The sequence below is a fragment of the Ambystoma mexicanum genome, chromosome 6p, assembly GCF_040938575.1.
Source record: "Ambystoma mexicanum isolate Mex_15411 chromosome 6p, UKY_AmexF1_1, whole genome shotgun sequence".
Lineage (NCBI taxonomy): Eukaryota > Metazoa > Chordata > Amphibia > Caudata > Ambystomatidae > Ambystoma > Ambystoma mexicanum.
This window is the reverse complement of record NC_090935.1, coordinates 1,437,343,909-1,437,362,213: the sequence shown is the minus strand read 5'-3', so window position 1 is coordinate 1,437,362,213 and position 18,305 is coordinate 1,437,343,909. Positions and strand designations below refer to the sequence as shown.

Genomic DNA, 18,305 nt, shown 5'->3' with positions numbered 1-18,305 from the left:
AAGTCTGACTGCTCAGCCACAGCTACCAGGTAAATCCAGGTTGTAGTCCTAAATCTTTTGCAGAGTTCCCTAAGGGAACTGCACAGGTTTCTGCCTAACAGATGTAAAGACGCTAAAGTGACAGAATTAGAACTTTAGGAACAGGCAAGGAGGTTATAATTGTACATATAAAGGTCGAAGTCATTGACAAAGCCAAAAGAGACCAATATTAAATTGCCAAAGCTAAGAAAGGGTAATACTAAAGCAAGTTAATAATAACCAGCATTGGATCCACAAGGATACTCACTATCACCACTGTACTTTAACATCTACCAGACTCTGCTAATCAAGATTTTCAAAAAATACAACCTTACGTGCTACACCTACGCTGACGACACTCAAATCATCTACAAAATCGAAGAAGCGCAAGCAGATCACTTAACTCTAAGAGAATGTCTTAAAGAAATCTATGACTGGATGAACACCAACAACCCAAAAATAAACCCAGGAAACACAGAAATCATGGTCATATCTAAAAACCAAGAGAACACCACCCACATACAGATAGAACTGGGAACCGCGCCTACACCATCAAAGGTAGTTAAAAACCTGGGAGTTCTAATGGACCACGCCCTAACCTTAGAACCACAAGTAAACACGATAATTAAGAAATGCTTCTTCCTCCTTTACTCAACAAAAAAATCCTACCTCTTCTGTCTTTCACCCACAAAACACTAACAATTGTCGCCCTCATCATGTCAAGAACCGACTACGCAAACAGCCACTACTTTGGGATGCCCGAACACCTCCTGAAGAAATTACAACACATCCAAAATGCAGCAGCTAGACTCCTGCTCAAACTATCTAGAAGAGATCACATCACACCAGCACTAAAAATGCTACATTGGCTTCCAGTCAAACATCTCGTAACGTTCAAACAATGTGCATAACACACAGGCCAATCAGCAGACAGGTAGCAGAATTCCTACATAAGAAAATAATCTACAAGCCAAAGAGACTCCTCAGATCAAGCAATGAAATCTGCTTGGAGCCAAAGCCATACGCCAAGAAAAAACTAGGGGGCTCCTCTTTCTCCCACCTGGTGGCAAACACCTGAAACAACCTCCCGAAAGGAATAAGAAACATCCAAGACCACCTAAAATTTAGAAAACCACTAAAAACCTGGCTCTTCAACACCTCGGCACCAGACGGAAACAACTGAAACAAAAAATACAAAAGAACAGGCTGGCAGAACCCATGACGGCACAGATAACACCCAGAACCGACAAAGGGGAAACTCCCACAAGAACAAGAGAGTCAATGCTTATCAGAACAATAGCAAACAAGGCTGACACATACAGGCACAACCACTATCCTTAACCATTGAGACAAAGCGATGGGTACGGGCGAAGGTTGCAAGTAGATAGATCCGTGAGAACCAGTTTGCATCAACCACAGACCGGGACGTAGGGGCTGGCCTGGGAAAGAACGAAGTTAGAAATGTAAAGACTAACTTAGGCAAAATAATGATAGAAAAATGAGACAGCAGTATCAAGCTGAAACTAGATCATTGTAAGGAAGACAACTTTGTCTAAATCTCGAAAGACACACAATAGGAGTGGGCGTTTCTCGGTACAACAATGCTAATAACCAACCTTATAAAAACTACTAATACCTCACCCCTCTTCAGATACCTCTCAAACCCTAACTAAACACAGCCAATACCTCCTAAACCACAGCAACCCGCACACACTTCACCACACCGCAACAACAAGCATACCACACAGACCCTCACACAACAGTACACAACAGACTCCAACCGGATACCACAACAAAAGCTCAGCGAACAGTGTTAACCGAACTGAAGCTGCCAATAGCACATCACAGCTCCATGCTCCTCTCCAAACTTTGTCCTACTAACATGCCCTAACCTACCCCCTTTTCTTTCAGATCCGCCAGAGCACCAGGAGACCACACTTGTGGTGATAGTGCGTGCTACAAATATCCTTTAACATTAACATTGTCTAAGCCAATGAAGAACAAACGTGAGAGGAAGCCATTATCAGCATTTGATTGATGTAAGAGTGGAAAAACAAGAGTGGCAGGAGGGCAGGCCTCCTGATAGAAAGCATTCAGGAGGAGAGGAGCATAACCTGCACTGCATGTGGCAATCACAAGAGCGGGACAAACAGCACCAATCTCTAGCATGTCCTCCCAGAAGACGGGTGCGTGTGACCCGAAAATAAAGGAAAGGTGCAAGTGAGCACCGAAAAGTGAAATAAGTGTGCAAGGGTGCACAAAAGTAAACAAGTAAATATGCAAGAGGCACAGTGAAGAGAAAGTGAATAAAAGGAATGTGCCAGAGGCACGCCAAGGTGAAAGAAGAGAAAGACAAAGAAGGTGCAAGTGTGCACAGCGAAGTGGAAGCTAACAAAGGGGTGCAGGAAGCACCTGAAGATTTAAGGATAGAAGAAAAGCAAGCAGGGGAAATACTAGGAGGGGCCCAAAGATCCCAGTGGTCGCTCTTAGAAGGAGCAAAGAACCTAGTGTTTTCTAAAGTCTCTGATTTTTCCACATGAGAAGGTTGTCTGTGAAAGGAACTGTAAATAAGTAAAAGCCACATCCTGACAAGTTGAACTTTGTGTTTGAAACTAAGCTTGGGGAAGGGAACCCTAAGAGGCCTAACAAAGGGGAATACTTATTTGGTGAAACAAGGAGACATAAGCTTGGGGAAGGCAAACCTGAGAAGGCCTGAGAGAAACTGTACTATATTTTTGTTTTGTCTGAAACCTGCAAGGATGGAAGCTTGGGGAAAGGAATCCCCAGGAACTAAAGACATTGTGAGTTTTCTGGACAGAGTGCAAGAACTTTGTGGAGAAGAGTTAACAAACAACCTCTTTTTGATTGTGCTGAACTTTGACAATACTGACTGAGCCACACCTGGTGAGAAGACTGCCTGAAACCATCCTTGATATATATATCTTTTTGAATCACTATTTTTCTTTAAAGAGACTTCCTACCACATTTTATCAAAGAGTGAGGGTCAGCATAGGTTTAGACACAGACATTCTGGGATTGGACTTTCTAGAAACATCAGTTGAGGGAACCATCCCTTTAGAGTTAGGGCCAGTTAGGTATTACACCAACCCCAGCATTATAGTAAATAATGGTTTTGAAACGATAACAATTGAGTTTGCGTCTCTCTTGATACCATGCTTGTCTCACAGTGTATATATGTGTGTTTGGGTGTGTATTTAATTTTCGCAGTTGCCCTGCCTTGCCTGTCCTTGCATACCTCCTCCCACACAAACACACACAAAATGTTGTGCAAACTGGCTACATGACACTGTTTAGCAGAGAAATGCTGCCATGTATATCACACAACCAGCATAGAAATGCTTTTACAGTGGTAAGACTAGCATACATTTGGCCCTACAGAAGTTGAAGGGCCAGGAGTGGCCAAAGATGGTGCAGGCAGTCTCTATGGAAGAACAGATTTGATGTACAGTAGGGGGTAGATGGAGGGTGATCGGGAGTAGGCAGTGATGTAAGACCTGCTTCTTAAAACACAAACACAGTGTACAACTTCAAGAACAGCAGAACCACAATAGCAGAAGTAGACATGTATAATTAGAAAGCATGGTACATAGGCAACAGGAGCAAGTGTGAGAGAATCAGAGCAACTCTTCGCAAACTGAAGCCAAAATGAAGTAAGTATTCCAGAGCAGCAATGATTCCAAATCAGCGAGGATTCCAGAGCAGCAAGGATTCCAGAGCAGTAAGATACACCAAGAACACGGAAGCAGAAGGTCATTCCCATAAGCAACCAAGGCAAGTGCATTCAAACCCACTAGCTGAGCAATGAATAACATATAGGAAGGCACTTTTATAGTATTTGAAAATGCCTCCAATAGTGAGAACATTTAGAAATCCAGGAACAAATAGACATATACACAGAAACCGTGTTAACCGTACTGATCATGAGCACAAGAACTGAGGAGGTGTGTCTCTGCATCTGTGCATTCTCTGTTTGTATGAATGGCCTTCTTTATGCCCCTGCTGACTCCCTGAACTTGGTTTCCCAAGCCACCATTAAACATGTGACCCATGTTAACCTCTGTCAACTCCCTGTGCCATTTCTGCTGTGCCTCTGCAATCCACAATCCACTCAGTGACTCCTGTCTGCGATACTCACTGATGTTCAAGGGTTAGTTTGTTGGTGTGTGTGTCTGCAGGCGAGAGTTATAAGCACATGAGTATGGAAATGTGAGCAGGTCTGTGAGAGACAGGCATGCAAGCCTGGCAGTGTGTGAGAATGGGGTTTTGGGGTGATAGTAATGTATGCAAACGAGCATGCCTGAGATTGAGTCTGTGAGTGAGAGGTATGCTTGCCTCAAGGTGCATGAGGATGGGTGTGATCAGTGCCCAGTTGCAGTAGGCAGGTGTGGCCAAATTATGACACAGCATGAGTGTATTCTTTAGGTGGCACCACTGCATATATTGTGCGCTGCTAGCATGTGGTGTTCATACAGTGTCAACCCTTGCATATATTGGGAGAAGACATCATATAATCACATTTACAGTAAGAGTACTAGCATACATTGGGAAGCTAGCATAAAAGTGTTTTTTTACAGGGCAATGCTAGCCATATGTTGTTGGGCCCTTAGATCATTGGCATGCGCTTTATAGTGGCAGTACGGCGATAAATTGTGGTCATGGCACTGTGAAAGAGTTTTACAGTGGCAATTCTGGGATATGCTGTGGGCATTGGCATCATGAACATGTATTTTTCAGTGGTAGTGATCACATATACTATGACCACAGGCACTGTGAAAGTGTGTTCTACAGTGGTAAAGCAGGCATATTTTGTGGGTAATATTGGTGCCCTGACATCTATTTGATTTTTCATGTGTTACCCTACGAAACTGATTGTAAATTGTAAAGCTTTTCAGCCAATAATTATTAAAAACAATGCTTTCGAATACACTATTTTAATTCATTATTTTAAACATATCCGAGGGGAGAAATACTCCCCTCTGCCCCCACCGAACTCCCCTTGCTGTGTTCTGGCTCCAGTACTATGCTAGGTCGCTCTCGCTCTATTTCAGAAGAAATATTTATGCTAATCACTGAAAGCATTCATCAGAGGTCACTGTCAGAAGGTCATTAATCTTCTAAATGTCTAGGTGTAAAGGGCTGATCTTTTACTGAAAACATATACATCCTTGTGATTTACACCATTCTATTAGAAATGTCTATTAAATTACGTTATTTCCCGGTAGGTTGTCTGTTGTACTATCTTTTGCAGTGTATTTGTTGAGGAATCTGTCCAAAAACTAATTAGTGCTCATTCCACTCTATCAAGCTCAAAATTATATACTTTCATCGGACATATTGCTACTATGTGATCTCTGTGTATTTATGAAAGCCTATTGTGTTGATGACTTTGCACACATCACAAAACCTTTCTGTCCTTTATAGACAACAGTGCATATCTTACAAGGAAAGGGAAGTGTCTTCTTATTTTCTTTTGTGAGGTTATACTTTTGCAAATCGGACTAGATGCCAAGAAGCAACTGAGCTCTATGATGTGCACTTTATTAATAAACATATGTATGGACATGGCTATTAGGCAGTCCTTTAATAGTGATCAATTGAATTATCTTTTCTGCTTTTGGCATAATTTATGTTGAATGTAAGCATCAGCCCAGTGTATAGCATCTAGGTTTAAGGGTGGCTAACTTTACCTAATTGTCAATGGTCTGCTCATCCGATTGGGTGCACATATTAGGTTGCATGTTTGAAATCCTAAAACAGTGTACACACATGGCAACTGAAAAAGAGGATCTTCTTTCGTTATTACCAAAATCTGCGAGGAAGTGAAAAGAGTTGCATGCAACATACATGACAATAATATGCTAAAAGCAAAGGGATGGTTGGACTGTTTTGACTAGTGCATTACTTTGTTAACAGGTCACAGAGTGCCACGCTTACATACAAGGCTTCCAAACGCATATTGCAGCTCTCAATTCCAAGACCACTACATTCGGATTATCTTGCTGACAGGCAGGTAAATATGTGATATTGAACTGTTTTCAAAGTGTAATAATCCCAACGGCATGGTCCAAGAATGACACAGTCCCCATTTACAAAAAGTAGTCTCAAGTAATACAGGCAACTATAGACTGATAGTTCTATTTGTATTTATTCATTTATAAGGTGCTTTTGCCAAAGCGTCGGACACATAGAATCAGTACAAATTCATGAATTGTTAACATAAAAACCAAAAGAGAGAAAAATTAAGACATATCAAAAATTAGGTAAGATTTGAGTTGCATGCGAAAAAGAGAGTAGGTGGGAGTAGACTGATGTGGAGCGGCAGGGAATTCCAAAGCTTGGGGGCTGAGAGCGAAAATTATTGAAAGCAAGATTTGGCACATGGTAGCCTAGGAACAGTTAACAAAAAGAGAGATTGAAAGTAAATGGAGCAAGGAGGAGCATGCAGAGAAACAAGAGGACACGGGTAGGAAGGAGCAAGTCCATGAAGACATTTAGAAGTGAATCTGAAGACAAGATTCAGAATATTTCCAATGGAGGGAGTAGAAGGGGGGCATAATAGAAGCACAAAGGGAAATTCAGCCTAGAGTGCGAATGGAGCAATTAAAGGCAGAACGAAGAGGGGCCAGATGAGAAGCAGGAAGATTAACAAGAAGACAGGAGCAGTAATCAAGACAAGAACAAATGAAAGAAGTAATATGGAGTTTGGTGACATGGAACATGAGAAAAGGACGGGCTTTACGAATGTTAAAGAATTGGAAATGACAGAAAGGTTAGCAATGTGGAGTGTAAAGGTGAGCGAGGAATCAAAAACTAAACCTGGATTTTGAGCAGAAGTAGAGAAGGGAAGAGAGAAAGTAGGAAAAGGAATGACGAGAGAGGAGGTGGAATCTTAGAAGGCAGAGTGAATAAGATTTGGATTCCTCATCAGAAATCTTTGCCAAAGGAAAACGGTAAAATTCTTTGGTTGAGGCAAACCGATTTCAGCGCCTTATATCAGCAAATGACAATATAATGGTATTATCTCAGTTAGCCATGAAGGCGATACACCAGAAGCAGCGTCTGCTGTATGCGCCCTTTGTAGACTTGAGTGCAACTTTTGATAAAGTAGATAGAAGCAAGCTATGGAAAAGAAATGTCTGAATGGGGAACTGATAGGAAATTAGGAAGATGCTTGAGGGTACATGGATATTGTCAAAAGATGTTACCACATATCGCACCCTTAAACAAGGGTATATTTTGGCACCTATGTATATTCAGCAGACTTACAGGATTATTTGACATAAACAAGAAGCTTCAAACCAAAGTTGGCTGAGCATTCTATACAGTGGTTGACATATATAGACGATTTGCCACCACTGCAATTGGCCGTAAAGTAATGGGATTTACCCACAGGCAGATAAAAAAACTTATATAACTAACTGGACCTTCAATGGGACAAGGATCGAAATTGTCTAAGAGCTTAAGTATCTCAGAGTAGGTCTAGATCATAATATAAAGTGGAGTGCACATCAAAGAGAGACAATGTTAATGGTGTAGCAGTATATGTCATTACGCTGTTTGATAGGATGTAGTGAGGCTATTCAGTGCTGAGCTTGCTTAAGCTGATTGAGGGAAAAGTGATACCAATTATGTTACATGGAGTAGAAGTGTCGGTCTACGCAGATCTGCTTTGATTGGCTAAAATGAAGAATTGTTTTTATACAAAGTTATTACGTATTCCTCAAGGGTTACCTTTAGCTGCAATCAATGCAGAGAAATGTCTCAATGACATGGAGTACACTGGCGAAACATAGAGCCATTCATTTTGGGAATAATATCAAACTTTCTAATGAAAATAATCTAATAGGATTGCTCGATAGAGAAGTAGAGTGTCTAGCAAAATTACGAAACCTTTTGGTTTAAATACTAGTCTAAGAATGATCCACTGGTGAACAGAGGGGTCGGGTGCAGTCTGAATCAAGATGGAGGAATATCCGAAAATAGGTGAATTAAAAACTATCATGGAATACTGGGACTGGAACAACATCAAGGACATTATTAGGAATAGAAAAACAGTCTGATAGAATAGGCCCAAATCTTGAATGAACTTCATGATATTTCCTCCTACTTGAGGCTTTTCCCCAGCAGGCAGAAAATCCGGCATACCTATTGCTCCAATTCAATCAGCTTCCCTCACTGGGGTTTCTGGGACCATGTCTTAACATTGAACGTGGTCAAAGGTTTTGCCATGATTGCAAGACGCATGAGACCTTAAAACATATACATCTTGTAGCGACCATGATGAATAAGAACAATAATATTTGGCAAGTACATGGAAAAGCTGGGCAATGAAGACCCCAAGACTCTTTGGGAACATCTGATGATTGGACATGAGGTAGGTGTACTTGTAGAAACATTGAGATATTTGGGCCATGTATCAATCAATTTTAATGTTTAACTTTATTTAACACTGTAAATGTGTATCATTGTCAATGGAGTGTGCATGTAGTGTTGAACGTTTTAGAAAACTAACACTTTAATAATAATTTTAACAAGATATTAAACTGCATAGGTAAAGGTGAGACTTGTTGACTGAGCTAACCATTAATGCTTTGCGAAATAATGAAATGTTGCTACTCCAATGAAATATTTATTTTAATTCACCTTTATAAAATCAGCACTGCATCACCATAGATGATCTATCAAAAGTATTTTGATTCTATAAGAAATTCCTTCACCAGTGTTTGTGCGGATATACATATGGTATGGGTGAGCGGAAATTGTGTATACTATATAACATATGCAAGCATCTAGTAAAGAGCTGAGCAAACAATGGTTGCATAGCATCAGAGGTAAGTATCACTCATATTTCTCAACAAAAATAATGTTTGAACTGCTCAGAGGCAGTATCCACAAACCCTTTGGAAGCAAGACAGCCAATTATATTTCTACAGTCGAGCACTGCCTTTGCTCCTCTGTGCTGACCTCTACCGCCCTAAGATGTATTAACATGATGGCTGCTGGGTCGTTGGCTACACTGAAACTCATCCCATAAGGGTGACCGTGCGCAGAGGCATGGAGCCTGTCCCTCACCATTCATGGGTCTGATTAGCCTGTCTTCTGGTCGGTTGTGCATCAGATGATCAGGTCAAGACGATAAGGCACATAAACATACACATTTAATGATGTTGGAGGGCAGGCTGGCGGAGTAATCTGGAGTTCCCATTGAGCTATTATCTGGTAGTGGCATTATAAATCTAAAGTTGATACACGTGGTTGTCCTCATTTTTTGAAGCACCCTCTTTCCTTGTTTCTGACAACCATTTTAATTATGTCCAAGGCCAAGGAGTAAGTGAAGTCCATTACACAACACGTATGCTTGAAAATGCAGATTGCCACCACGTCTTCTTCACAATTCATCCTTGTTCCTATGAAAGGTTTATTCTTAGAAATGGACATGTGTATTTCCTTTCTGTGATTTTTGCAGTGCCGGATTAAACCCTCTGGAGGCCCCTAGGCAGTCAAAATTCCAGGTCCCCCCTTCCCCGCAAATTATCTCCTAATATGTTTTAATTTTACCAACCAACAATTTTAATGCACAAAACTAAACATTAACAATTATTTAATGTTATTAAACAAAACAATTTTATTAAACCAATAAAACTTTAAATATTCACTTTCCTCAATGTGTTTGTGGGGAAATCTTTCAGGATATCTTGAAAGTCTACCTTTTGCAAGATGTCGTATTCAGTGGCCATAATGGCAAGTGAGCGACAATAAACAATATTTACGCTTTGTTCAAGAAAATGAAAGAATTCTTAAGTCTCAACCAAAAATGAGTAAACGTGCCTGAACAAGATAGATCCGTTCTGTTAAATTAGATGGTGAAGTTAATCAAACTTTATTATAACTCAGAAAAACTAATTTGCAGTAACGGAGACATTGGGTATATATGCTTGTCAGTGTTCTCGAAGCTTCTATTCGCAAATATTCCACTATGGTCTGGAGTCGGCGGAACTCTCGCGACACACTAACTCACGTAAAGCTTTGTTTTTGGGCACGTGCTTTAATGCGTGATAACACTGAACTAAGTAATGTGCTGTCGGCCGCTAGATGGAGATGACCATCAGTACTGTACATTACATGTATGGAGTTTGCACCGGATGTTTTTATAGGTTTATAGTCAATGCATCGAAATCGATGCACCGACATACCAATGCATCGAAAAAGATGCATCGACTATAAAAGCGTTGAGAGGCCATCTTTTACAAGTTAAAGTGCCTTTACATCTAAACCAGTCCATCGAAAATATAAATGGACTGGTTTCAATGGAAATTCACTTTTACATGTAAAAGATAGCATTTTTTTGTAATGTTAAAATGTTACATGGAGCTGTCCAGTGCTAACATTTCAGCACTGGCCAGATCCGTGTAACGTTGTAATTTTTTTGGTATATTGGGGGGGCCTCACCCAGCCCGCCCAACCTCCACGCCCACCCCTCTTACCCTAACCCAAACCCCAATCTAACCCTAGCCCTAACCCTAAATGTAAACCTTAATCTAACCCTAGCCTCAACCCTAACCCCTTATCCAAACCCTAACCCTAATGTAAACCTTAATCTAACCCTAGCCCCAACCCTAGCCCCTAACCCTAACCCTTATGTAACCCTTAATCTAACCCTAGCTCCAACACTAGCCCCTAACCCTAATCTAACCCACAGTTTTATATTACTAATTTCGATAGATCCAACACATTATATTCAACTAAATGGACATTCGATGGAATGGAATTACGTTCTTTATAATTCGATGGTATGGTGTTAGATGCATTAGTATTCGATGGACTGACCAGATACTGTTTTTACAAACTGACAGCTGCCAGAAGATGAGATTTTAAGAGACAAACTGTTATGTGAATCTGATGTCTCTGGTTTATGTACTTTAAGTTGTTAATGGATATATTACATTAATACAGTATTTTCTCTATAGAGCCATTAATGTAAAGTTTTCATTTCTTTGAGTTGATTCATTATTTTCTATCTTTAGGAAACAATTTAAGAAAGCTTGATTGTAATGTTCTTTAAAGATCAAATCAATATTATTTTGATCTGTTGTCAAGGGGCCCCCTTAAAGGAGTGGGGCCCATAGGCTGGTGCCTATTTGGTAATCCGCAACTGGATTTTTGCAATAAAAATATAAAACTACCTTTGTGCCTGGATTCCTTGGCTTGCTCTCATGCTATCCTTGCACTGTGAGCTCCATGCACGAGCTGCTCCAGAGATGTGATGGTGCACAGACAGCACATCACTACGTTGTCCTATTCCTAGCTGTGGGCTTGTTCCTCAGCATAACGGCAGGCAGATTAATTAGCCTGTCCCAAGAGCCATGCACCCGGTCTTGCAATCGTAAGAAGAGCCCAGAAAAAGCTGCCTCATGTACGGATGAGGGCGGGGAGGGAGGCCTAGGAAAAGGTCCAGAAAAAGTCATAAACAAGGGCTTCCTTTGAGACTTTAAGAAAAATGTGAAAGCCCACTATAGCCATTAATGCAGAAAACCCAGTGCACACATTTCTCACCTAATTCAACTATTTCAGTCACACTCTTATTTCTCAAAAATATCCAGACAGAAATGGAGATTTTATGCCATGCTCTGGAAGTCTTGTCTTCTTTAATGCAAGTCATCTGGCATTCGTGTACGGTATTTGTAGTTTTTCCACATTAATCATCCAGGACTGCGAGTTCGAGAATACATGATGCGAGCCAGAAAGACAGGAATAGCTGATTATTTTCTCCCTCAAATCTTAGAATATTGCCCTGTACTTTGTACAGCATTCAAAACATAAGTACATGACAGAAAAGTATTTTAGTCATTGTTTGAGACAGACATGCATCGTGTCATGCATGATGGGGAAAAGGATTTGCGAACTGTGGCGAGTCAGAAGACAGACACTGACTCTCTAAGGACAGTTATGGAAATTGGTTTGTTTATCAGATTTATTTGGGGCTGCGCATATTATTAGCTAATCTCAGAGGCTAATTGTTTGCAAGGAAAAGAGGGCTGCCGCTGATGGTATGAAGCCTACAACCAACGGTTAAATTAATTACATTAATAAATTAATTACATCCAGTATGAAAATAATTCCCAACAGGCGGCGCACCTCTAAATGAATACATTAGAATTTTTCCGCGTATCTTTGTTTATGAGGTTGTTTTATTGAACTTAGTATTTTCAAATTGAAAACATTTTTGTTTTTGAAAGATGTAAAATGATTCATATTACATAGATGTACAAAATAACAAAGAAATATTGTTACATTAATCATGGCGTAAGTATCCTTTGTGCATGATGGTTAGTAGAGTGACTTCCTAGAAATGAATTTGAAACTTAAACAATAATTGGCAATGATTGCCCATTCAAAAGTAAATCAATCACACAATGTGCATCCTTTGCACAAAAACAAAATACTTAACAAAATTGATGAACACAACATATACCAATGCATTTGCTATTTTTTGCCAACTGTCAAGCCAACAGTTTCGCCCACTTGGGGCTTTTTTCAATATGGTTGATTCTTTAGGTATTTAAGTCAGTGCTAGCCTCCAAGTTGCAATAAACAATATTATTTTCCTCATTCTCCCATGGTTAGTTTGTGTGTCTTCTAATAAGTGTCACCCTCCTTCTTTCTCCATTGGCCAAACCGAAGGACATGATATTTAATTAAAGTATAACTATAAAGACTTTACCTTTCCCTATCACTTTGGGTGATCCCTACCTATCTTACTAACTAAGATGCTTGTTAGTCAGTCTTGAACATCCAAAGAAATAAGTCAGCTGCCCAAAACTACCCTAACTGACCCTACCACTATGAAAAAAAAAACAGTTCAGGAGAATGATCCCCTTCTCCGGAGGGTACTGCCAGTACCAGTCTTCAGAGTTCCCTCTAATACACAATCTGCAAATAGTCTCTTGTGACTTCCTGGAGCAGTCTCTTTAGTTTGTTGATTGGGCTATTGAGCTTTCTTCCCTCTTTGGGAATCCTTCTGGGGATCTCTTATAATATCTACATTCTTGGCTCTTGATCTCAGCAGATCCTGTGAAGGTCTTATTGCTCTGGTAGGCTTTCCGTCCTGCGTAATTACAGTTCAACTTGTTTTGGTCTACTTGAGCTTGGATGTCTCTCAATTGCCTAGTTCGTCTACACTCTGGCTTATATCTTGATTTCTCTTTAGTATTGTGTTTTTCGTGTATAGAATATCGACTTGGTTTCCCCTTTTCCCAGGGTATTATCTCATCATTTAGCTTTTTAACAATCCTGTGTCTTCTCACACAACACTGAGTTCATTGCCTTCTTTGTTAACTCTGTCTCATATCTTTCTTTCTATTTGGTATTATATTCTTCTTGCATAGAATACTGACTTGGTTTCCCCTTTTCCCAGTGTATTATTATCTCGTTATTCACCTTTTCAATAATCCTTTCTCTTCTTTCACAACATTTAGAGTTCATTGGCTTTTTAGTTAACTCTCTTTCACATCTTCTGCTGTGACAAGTTGTTTGTGCGGTATGATGTTTCCCTTGGGGCATCCTGTGCTTCTCGTTCTCCCCGTTACCTTAGGTCTTCAAGGAGAACATCTCTGGGAGCCCGCTTCCTCGGGGACCTCCTCTCTGGTCCTTGACCACTGGTGCCTTCTCCTGTCTGGTGTCTCTCTCACGCTGTGTCAGTCCCTCACTGTGTTCCGGTGCTTTGCTGTTTGACCGGACAACCTATGACTCTCTAATGCCGGTGGTATCGACAATGGACTCTGGACCCGCGGTCCACTACAGCTTCTCATTCGTGGTCTCACCACCACCCTCTCCTGGTCTCTTGGCCTGTCGGTTGCTTTTGCTTAGGGTCTGCTATAGCTCTGGCTTTCCGCTCTGCAACATCAAGCGAGTTTGAAACTCGTGGGCTTCCCGGTTTCCATCTTCTCCAAGTGTTATACGGCTTGCGGCCTTCACAAGCTTGCGTATGCATTCCTCTCTCTCTGGATGCACGCTCTTTAATGTATTCGTCCCAGTGGATGGGACATTCTGATTTAAAGAAACATGTTCTTTTTTCATAAGATAATGCCTTCTATTATGAGTTGCTTAGTCCCAGTCTTGATACTTCCTGGTATTTTAAAACATCCCATGTATGCCATAGTATGTCCAGCATTAGGGAGTTCCTCATGGGAACGGGAGTCCTTGTCCCCTAGGGGGGAGTCTCTCCTGGTGAGGTCCCACTTGCCTCTACCCCTAGGCAGGGTACTGCAGAGCAGGCTCACCTCCCTAGCCTCACAGCGAGGGGGCTCCCCCTTGGGGAGAAGGGACAAATTCCCTTAATTTGTCACAGAACCCACAAAAAAGGCGAATGTGGTGTTTTGTGTGTGTCAACCAAGCAGAAAGCACAGATTAGTTCACATAGTTAAATTTAAATAAAGAGTTTTACTTCATGAATGAATTTACTTTGGGGAAAGACCTGATTGCGAAGTTCTGACCCCATCCTAGGGCATGGAGAGCAATATTGGCCAGAGCAACTAGCTATCCAGAGGCAGTTGAGGGTTGGAGTGGCACGGTCCCCCCTCCTAGTCCATGACCCTGCATCAGGTTATATCAGACACCCTCTGGGAATTATGGCTACAGATTCCTGATAGGTGCATCAGCTTCTGGATCACCTGCAAATGCCAAGGATTAAAGACTTTAAAACCCCTGTGACGTTCGATTGCATTGATGGTTATCTTCCTGGTCGTGACCATCTTGGACTAATTACATCACGTCCTCTTATGTTAGACCCTTTCACTTCCTTTGATTCACTCTTCCCTCTTGACACAGTTTATCTCAGAATTAACTCCTTCCTGTTGGTTATTTCTTCTCCTGGGCCATTTGGAGGTTCTCACCCTACCCTCACCCTAGGACTCGGGTTAAGAGTAACTGAAAATTGGTTTGTGGAAATTGTGCGAAGGGGACCAGATCAACTCTAAGGAGAGAATTTGGGATAAGGCAAGAAACACTCCTACCGTACTAAGTGTTGTTGTCATCACAGTATCCTGACAATTGAGAGACAGGGCATCCTTTGTTGAAACACTTTCCTTTTGGTTCAGCATCTCCAGCCTGTTAAGTAAGAAATAATTTGTTTGTTGTACACCCCCTTTCCTTCCGACTTTAACATTGGTACAAGCAAGAAAATAACAGAAAAATTATTTGTCCTCATCACACCGACTTGTCCCAATAGGGTCATCACGGAAAGGAACCCATGTTTAGCAGTCAAGCATCCCAAACACACAATTCCAATGCTCTGCCACTTCTTTTGTACATTCAGTCGAAGGCGAAACATATCCAGGTTTCTGCCACATGTGCAGGTTAGGAGAAAACAGGACCTTAGCCCCCCCCCCCAATATTTCAAAGTCTATGCCTAGCTTGTGCACTCAGCCGGGTCCAGACCGGCATGGGGACACTTTCTATGATTGGAGAGTTCATTGAATGAAGGGCCCAACCCTAACGTCTTAATTTCCCGGTGCGGCCAACTATGATCCTCCCAGAACCAATGATGTGCAAAATGAGGTTTTTCTACCAAATAATATCTGTTACGGTCTTGTACTACAAGTTCACGCTATAAATACACGCAGCCTAGTAAGAATTCTCCAGCTTATTTTTGCCTCCTTCTATCACAAGACCAGCTGCAGCAAGCACTGCTCGTAGCTTAGAGAAGAACGACAAATGTAGAGCAAGTGGTATGGCCAGAAACAAGCAAATAATTCTAACTAGTACAGTCATCTTAATAATGGGTCCTCTGCCTGCAAGAGACAGTAGCATTTTCAACCATTTCCTCGCCCTTGCTTCAAGATATTTAATCGCTGTATCAACATTCCTATCAAATAAGCTCTTTACTTCTACGTACACTCTTAAGCACCAAATGTATCGGCCTACCTAGACGCTAGCAGAACCCCAGGTGGATTGGATTGACTTTCGCAACCAGTTTAAGAGGTCATCACACAACCTTTATTCAACACTTTGATTGGGTTGTGCATCAGGTTGTGCATGAATGTATAAAAAACAATGTATAAAATAATTTAAAAAATAAGACATCTAATTCATTAGTTACATTGTAAAATGAACGCTTTTGTAGAAACCCTCTGATGAGATTATAGCTTTATAAGAGAGACTGCAAAACCATCATAATTAATTCCAGAATTGAACGTAATAAAGCTTCAACAAGAAAGCGAAAGTTAATGTTCCTAAGACAGTTACTTTAAGTGTACCAGGCTACTGAAGGCCCAGGGTCACATTCCTACTATAACATTGAGCCCAAAGGCTCCCAGAGACAAAATATTTATTACATAATAACACTGTAGCCTAGACAATATCTGCTGATGGAATCTGCTGTAATTGTGTACGTTTCCACCTTCACCGCCATGTGATGTGGATGAAATGGGCCACAGTTCATACTGTGTTAATTTCATCTGAACCTCTACATAGGGTCAAAGCATCACATGGCTTGAAGATGTTATTTGATTTAAGCATAGAATTCAAACATCTGACCCAGAGGTCGAGAAAAGGCACTACAGAAGAATAGAACATTTTCCATAGTTTCCTCGCTCAAACAACACAAGGGGCAAAGCCTGTTCCTCTAGGGGCCCCCAAAACTTGGTGAAATGACCTATGGGAGGTGTGCCCATTCGAAACCTCATATATAGGGACCAAGCTAAAGAGGGGGTGACATAGTCCAGATACTCCTCATATCTAAGCTCAGTTTTACACCACAAATAAAACTATCCTGTCGATAGTCCTGTCAAAGTTGCGGATTGCGATAGCAGTGCAAATATGTCCTTGACTGTTGCCTTTGTTTTACCATTAATATCATTAGGGTTGTGCCAAAGCTGGGGTAGACAAGTCGATGTGAGTATGTATTTTACCTGTTTGAACTAGCGTAGGTAGGAGCCACCATCCTGCGGTGCTGCTCCGAATCTATGGAACTCGGTGGTTGAGCACAGTCGTATTCAGTATAGGGCAGGTTTCAGTAAAATGGACATTTGAGTCTAGGTGGACTGGTACATTTGTGTCTAGGTGGACTGGTACATTGGGACTACTCATAGGGAGGTGCAGGAGCTTTTTTAGAAACGTATTCTCAGTAGTGCATAGGTCCCTTGTTGACACATGTCCTCAGATCTCTGCACAGTAGTCGTCTGCCGCTTTCGGCTGCATGTTATAGATTTCTATGGCCGGCTTTAAGGCTCTATTTTCATACCTATGTGAAAGCGTAAGGATAGCTTCACTTAATCTTTCCAAAGTAAAATTTGCTTTAAGCAATTGCTCGCCCCAATCACATTTCCCTTAAATCTAACGCCCAAGTAATCGTATGAGGACACTGGCTTTGGTCTTGCTTGTGTTAATGTTCAACCCCAAAATATTGCATTGCTCGCTGTCGACAGTAGATTTTTTAGACCGCAAAGTGTTGTTGCCAGTAAAATCGCAAGATCAGCAAATAAATGTAATTGGATCCTCTCTTGGTCTAAACTGGGAGTGTCTGTGTTTGACTGACTGAGAACATCGATCATGCTGTTAATAAGCATACACGAGAGGGGTAAGGGCTAGCATGCAACCTTGCCTAACTCTGCACCTTAAAGGGCTCTGTTGTTCCGTCTGACAGGCTCCGGCGTATAACTGCCACATTATCTGCCTATAGGCTTTGAATGATTTTGAGTAGCTGGTTGGGAATACCTTTGTCTTTAAGTGCACTCCAAAGAACCTTCCTGGGAACCCCGTCGAAAGCCGCCTTCCAATTAATGAAGGCAGTATAAAGACATGCTTTCCTCACTGTTATGCACTTTGTATGATTAATGTGAGCCTAAAGCAATGGCCGATAGTCAGAGGCGTTGCTGGGGGCTGCTGAGGGGTGTATAGCCCTGGGTCTTTTTGTTGTAGCCCCGGATAGAAGTTTGGTGCTACAACCAAAATTCTAGCTATCCCTGAGTCCCGCTAGCCCCGACATTAGCTTAGCCCCTGATCTTTTCCAGACCTAGCAACACCGCTGTCGAGAGTACTGCTTGATTTTTGGAAGCCTGCCTGCAAAGTAGCTGACTATGCTGTTATCCTCTGCCCACGCTTGCAGGTGCCTCAACACCATCTTTGCAAGGATCTTCCCGGAAGCATCTATTTATGTATTTATTGTACATTTGTATGGCGCCTATACACAAGTGTTTCCAGGCGCCACAAAGCAAAAGGGGGGGCCGGGAGACATAGGGAAAACAACAGTTACTGTCGTACTAGGCCTT

The 18,305-nt window shown here is 41.4% G+C and overlaps 1 protein-coding gene across 1 annotated transcript in view; it reads left to right on the top strand.

The window, feature by feature from the left end:
- The window catches only part of SPMAP2L (sperm microtubule associated protein 2 like), a 368,678-nt gene that overhangs the window by 236,852 nt on the left and 113,521 nt on the right, over positions 1-18,305 (top strand). Inside the window, exon 9 of the mRNA XM_069626161.1 lies at positions 5,953-6,049. Coding sequence (XP_069482262.1) covers positions 5,953-6,049 — 97 coding nt within the window. The remainder of the gene's footprint in view (positions 1-5,952; positions 6,050-18,305) is intronic.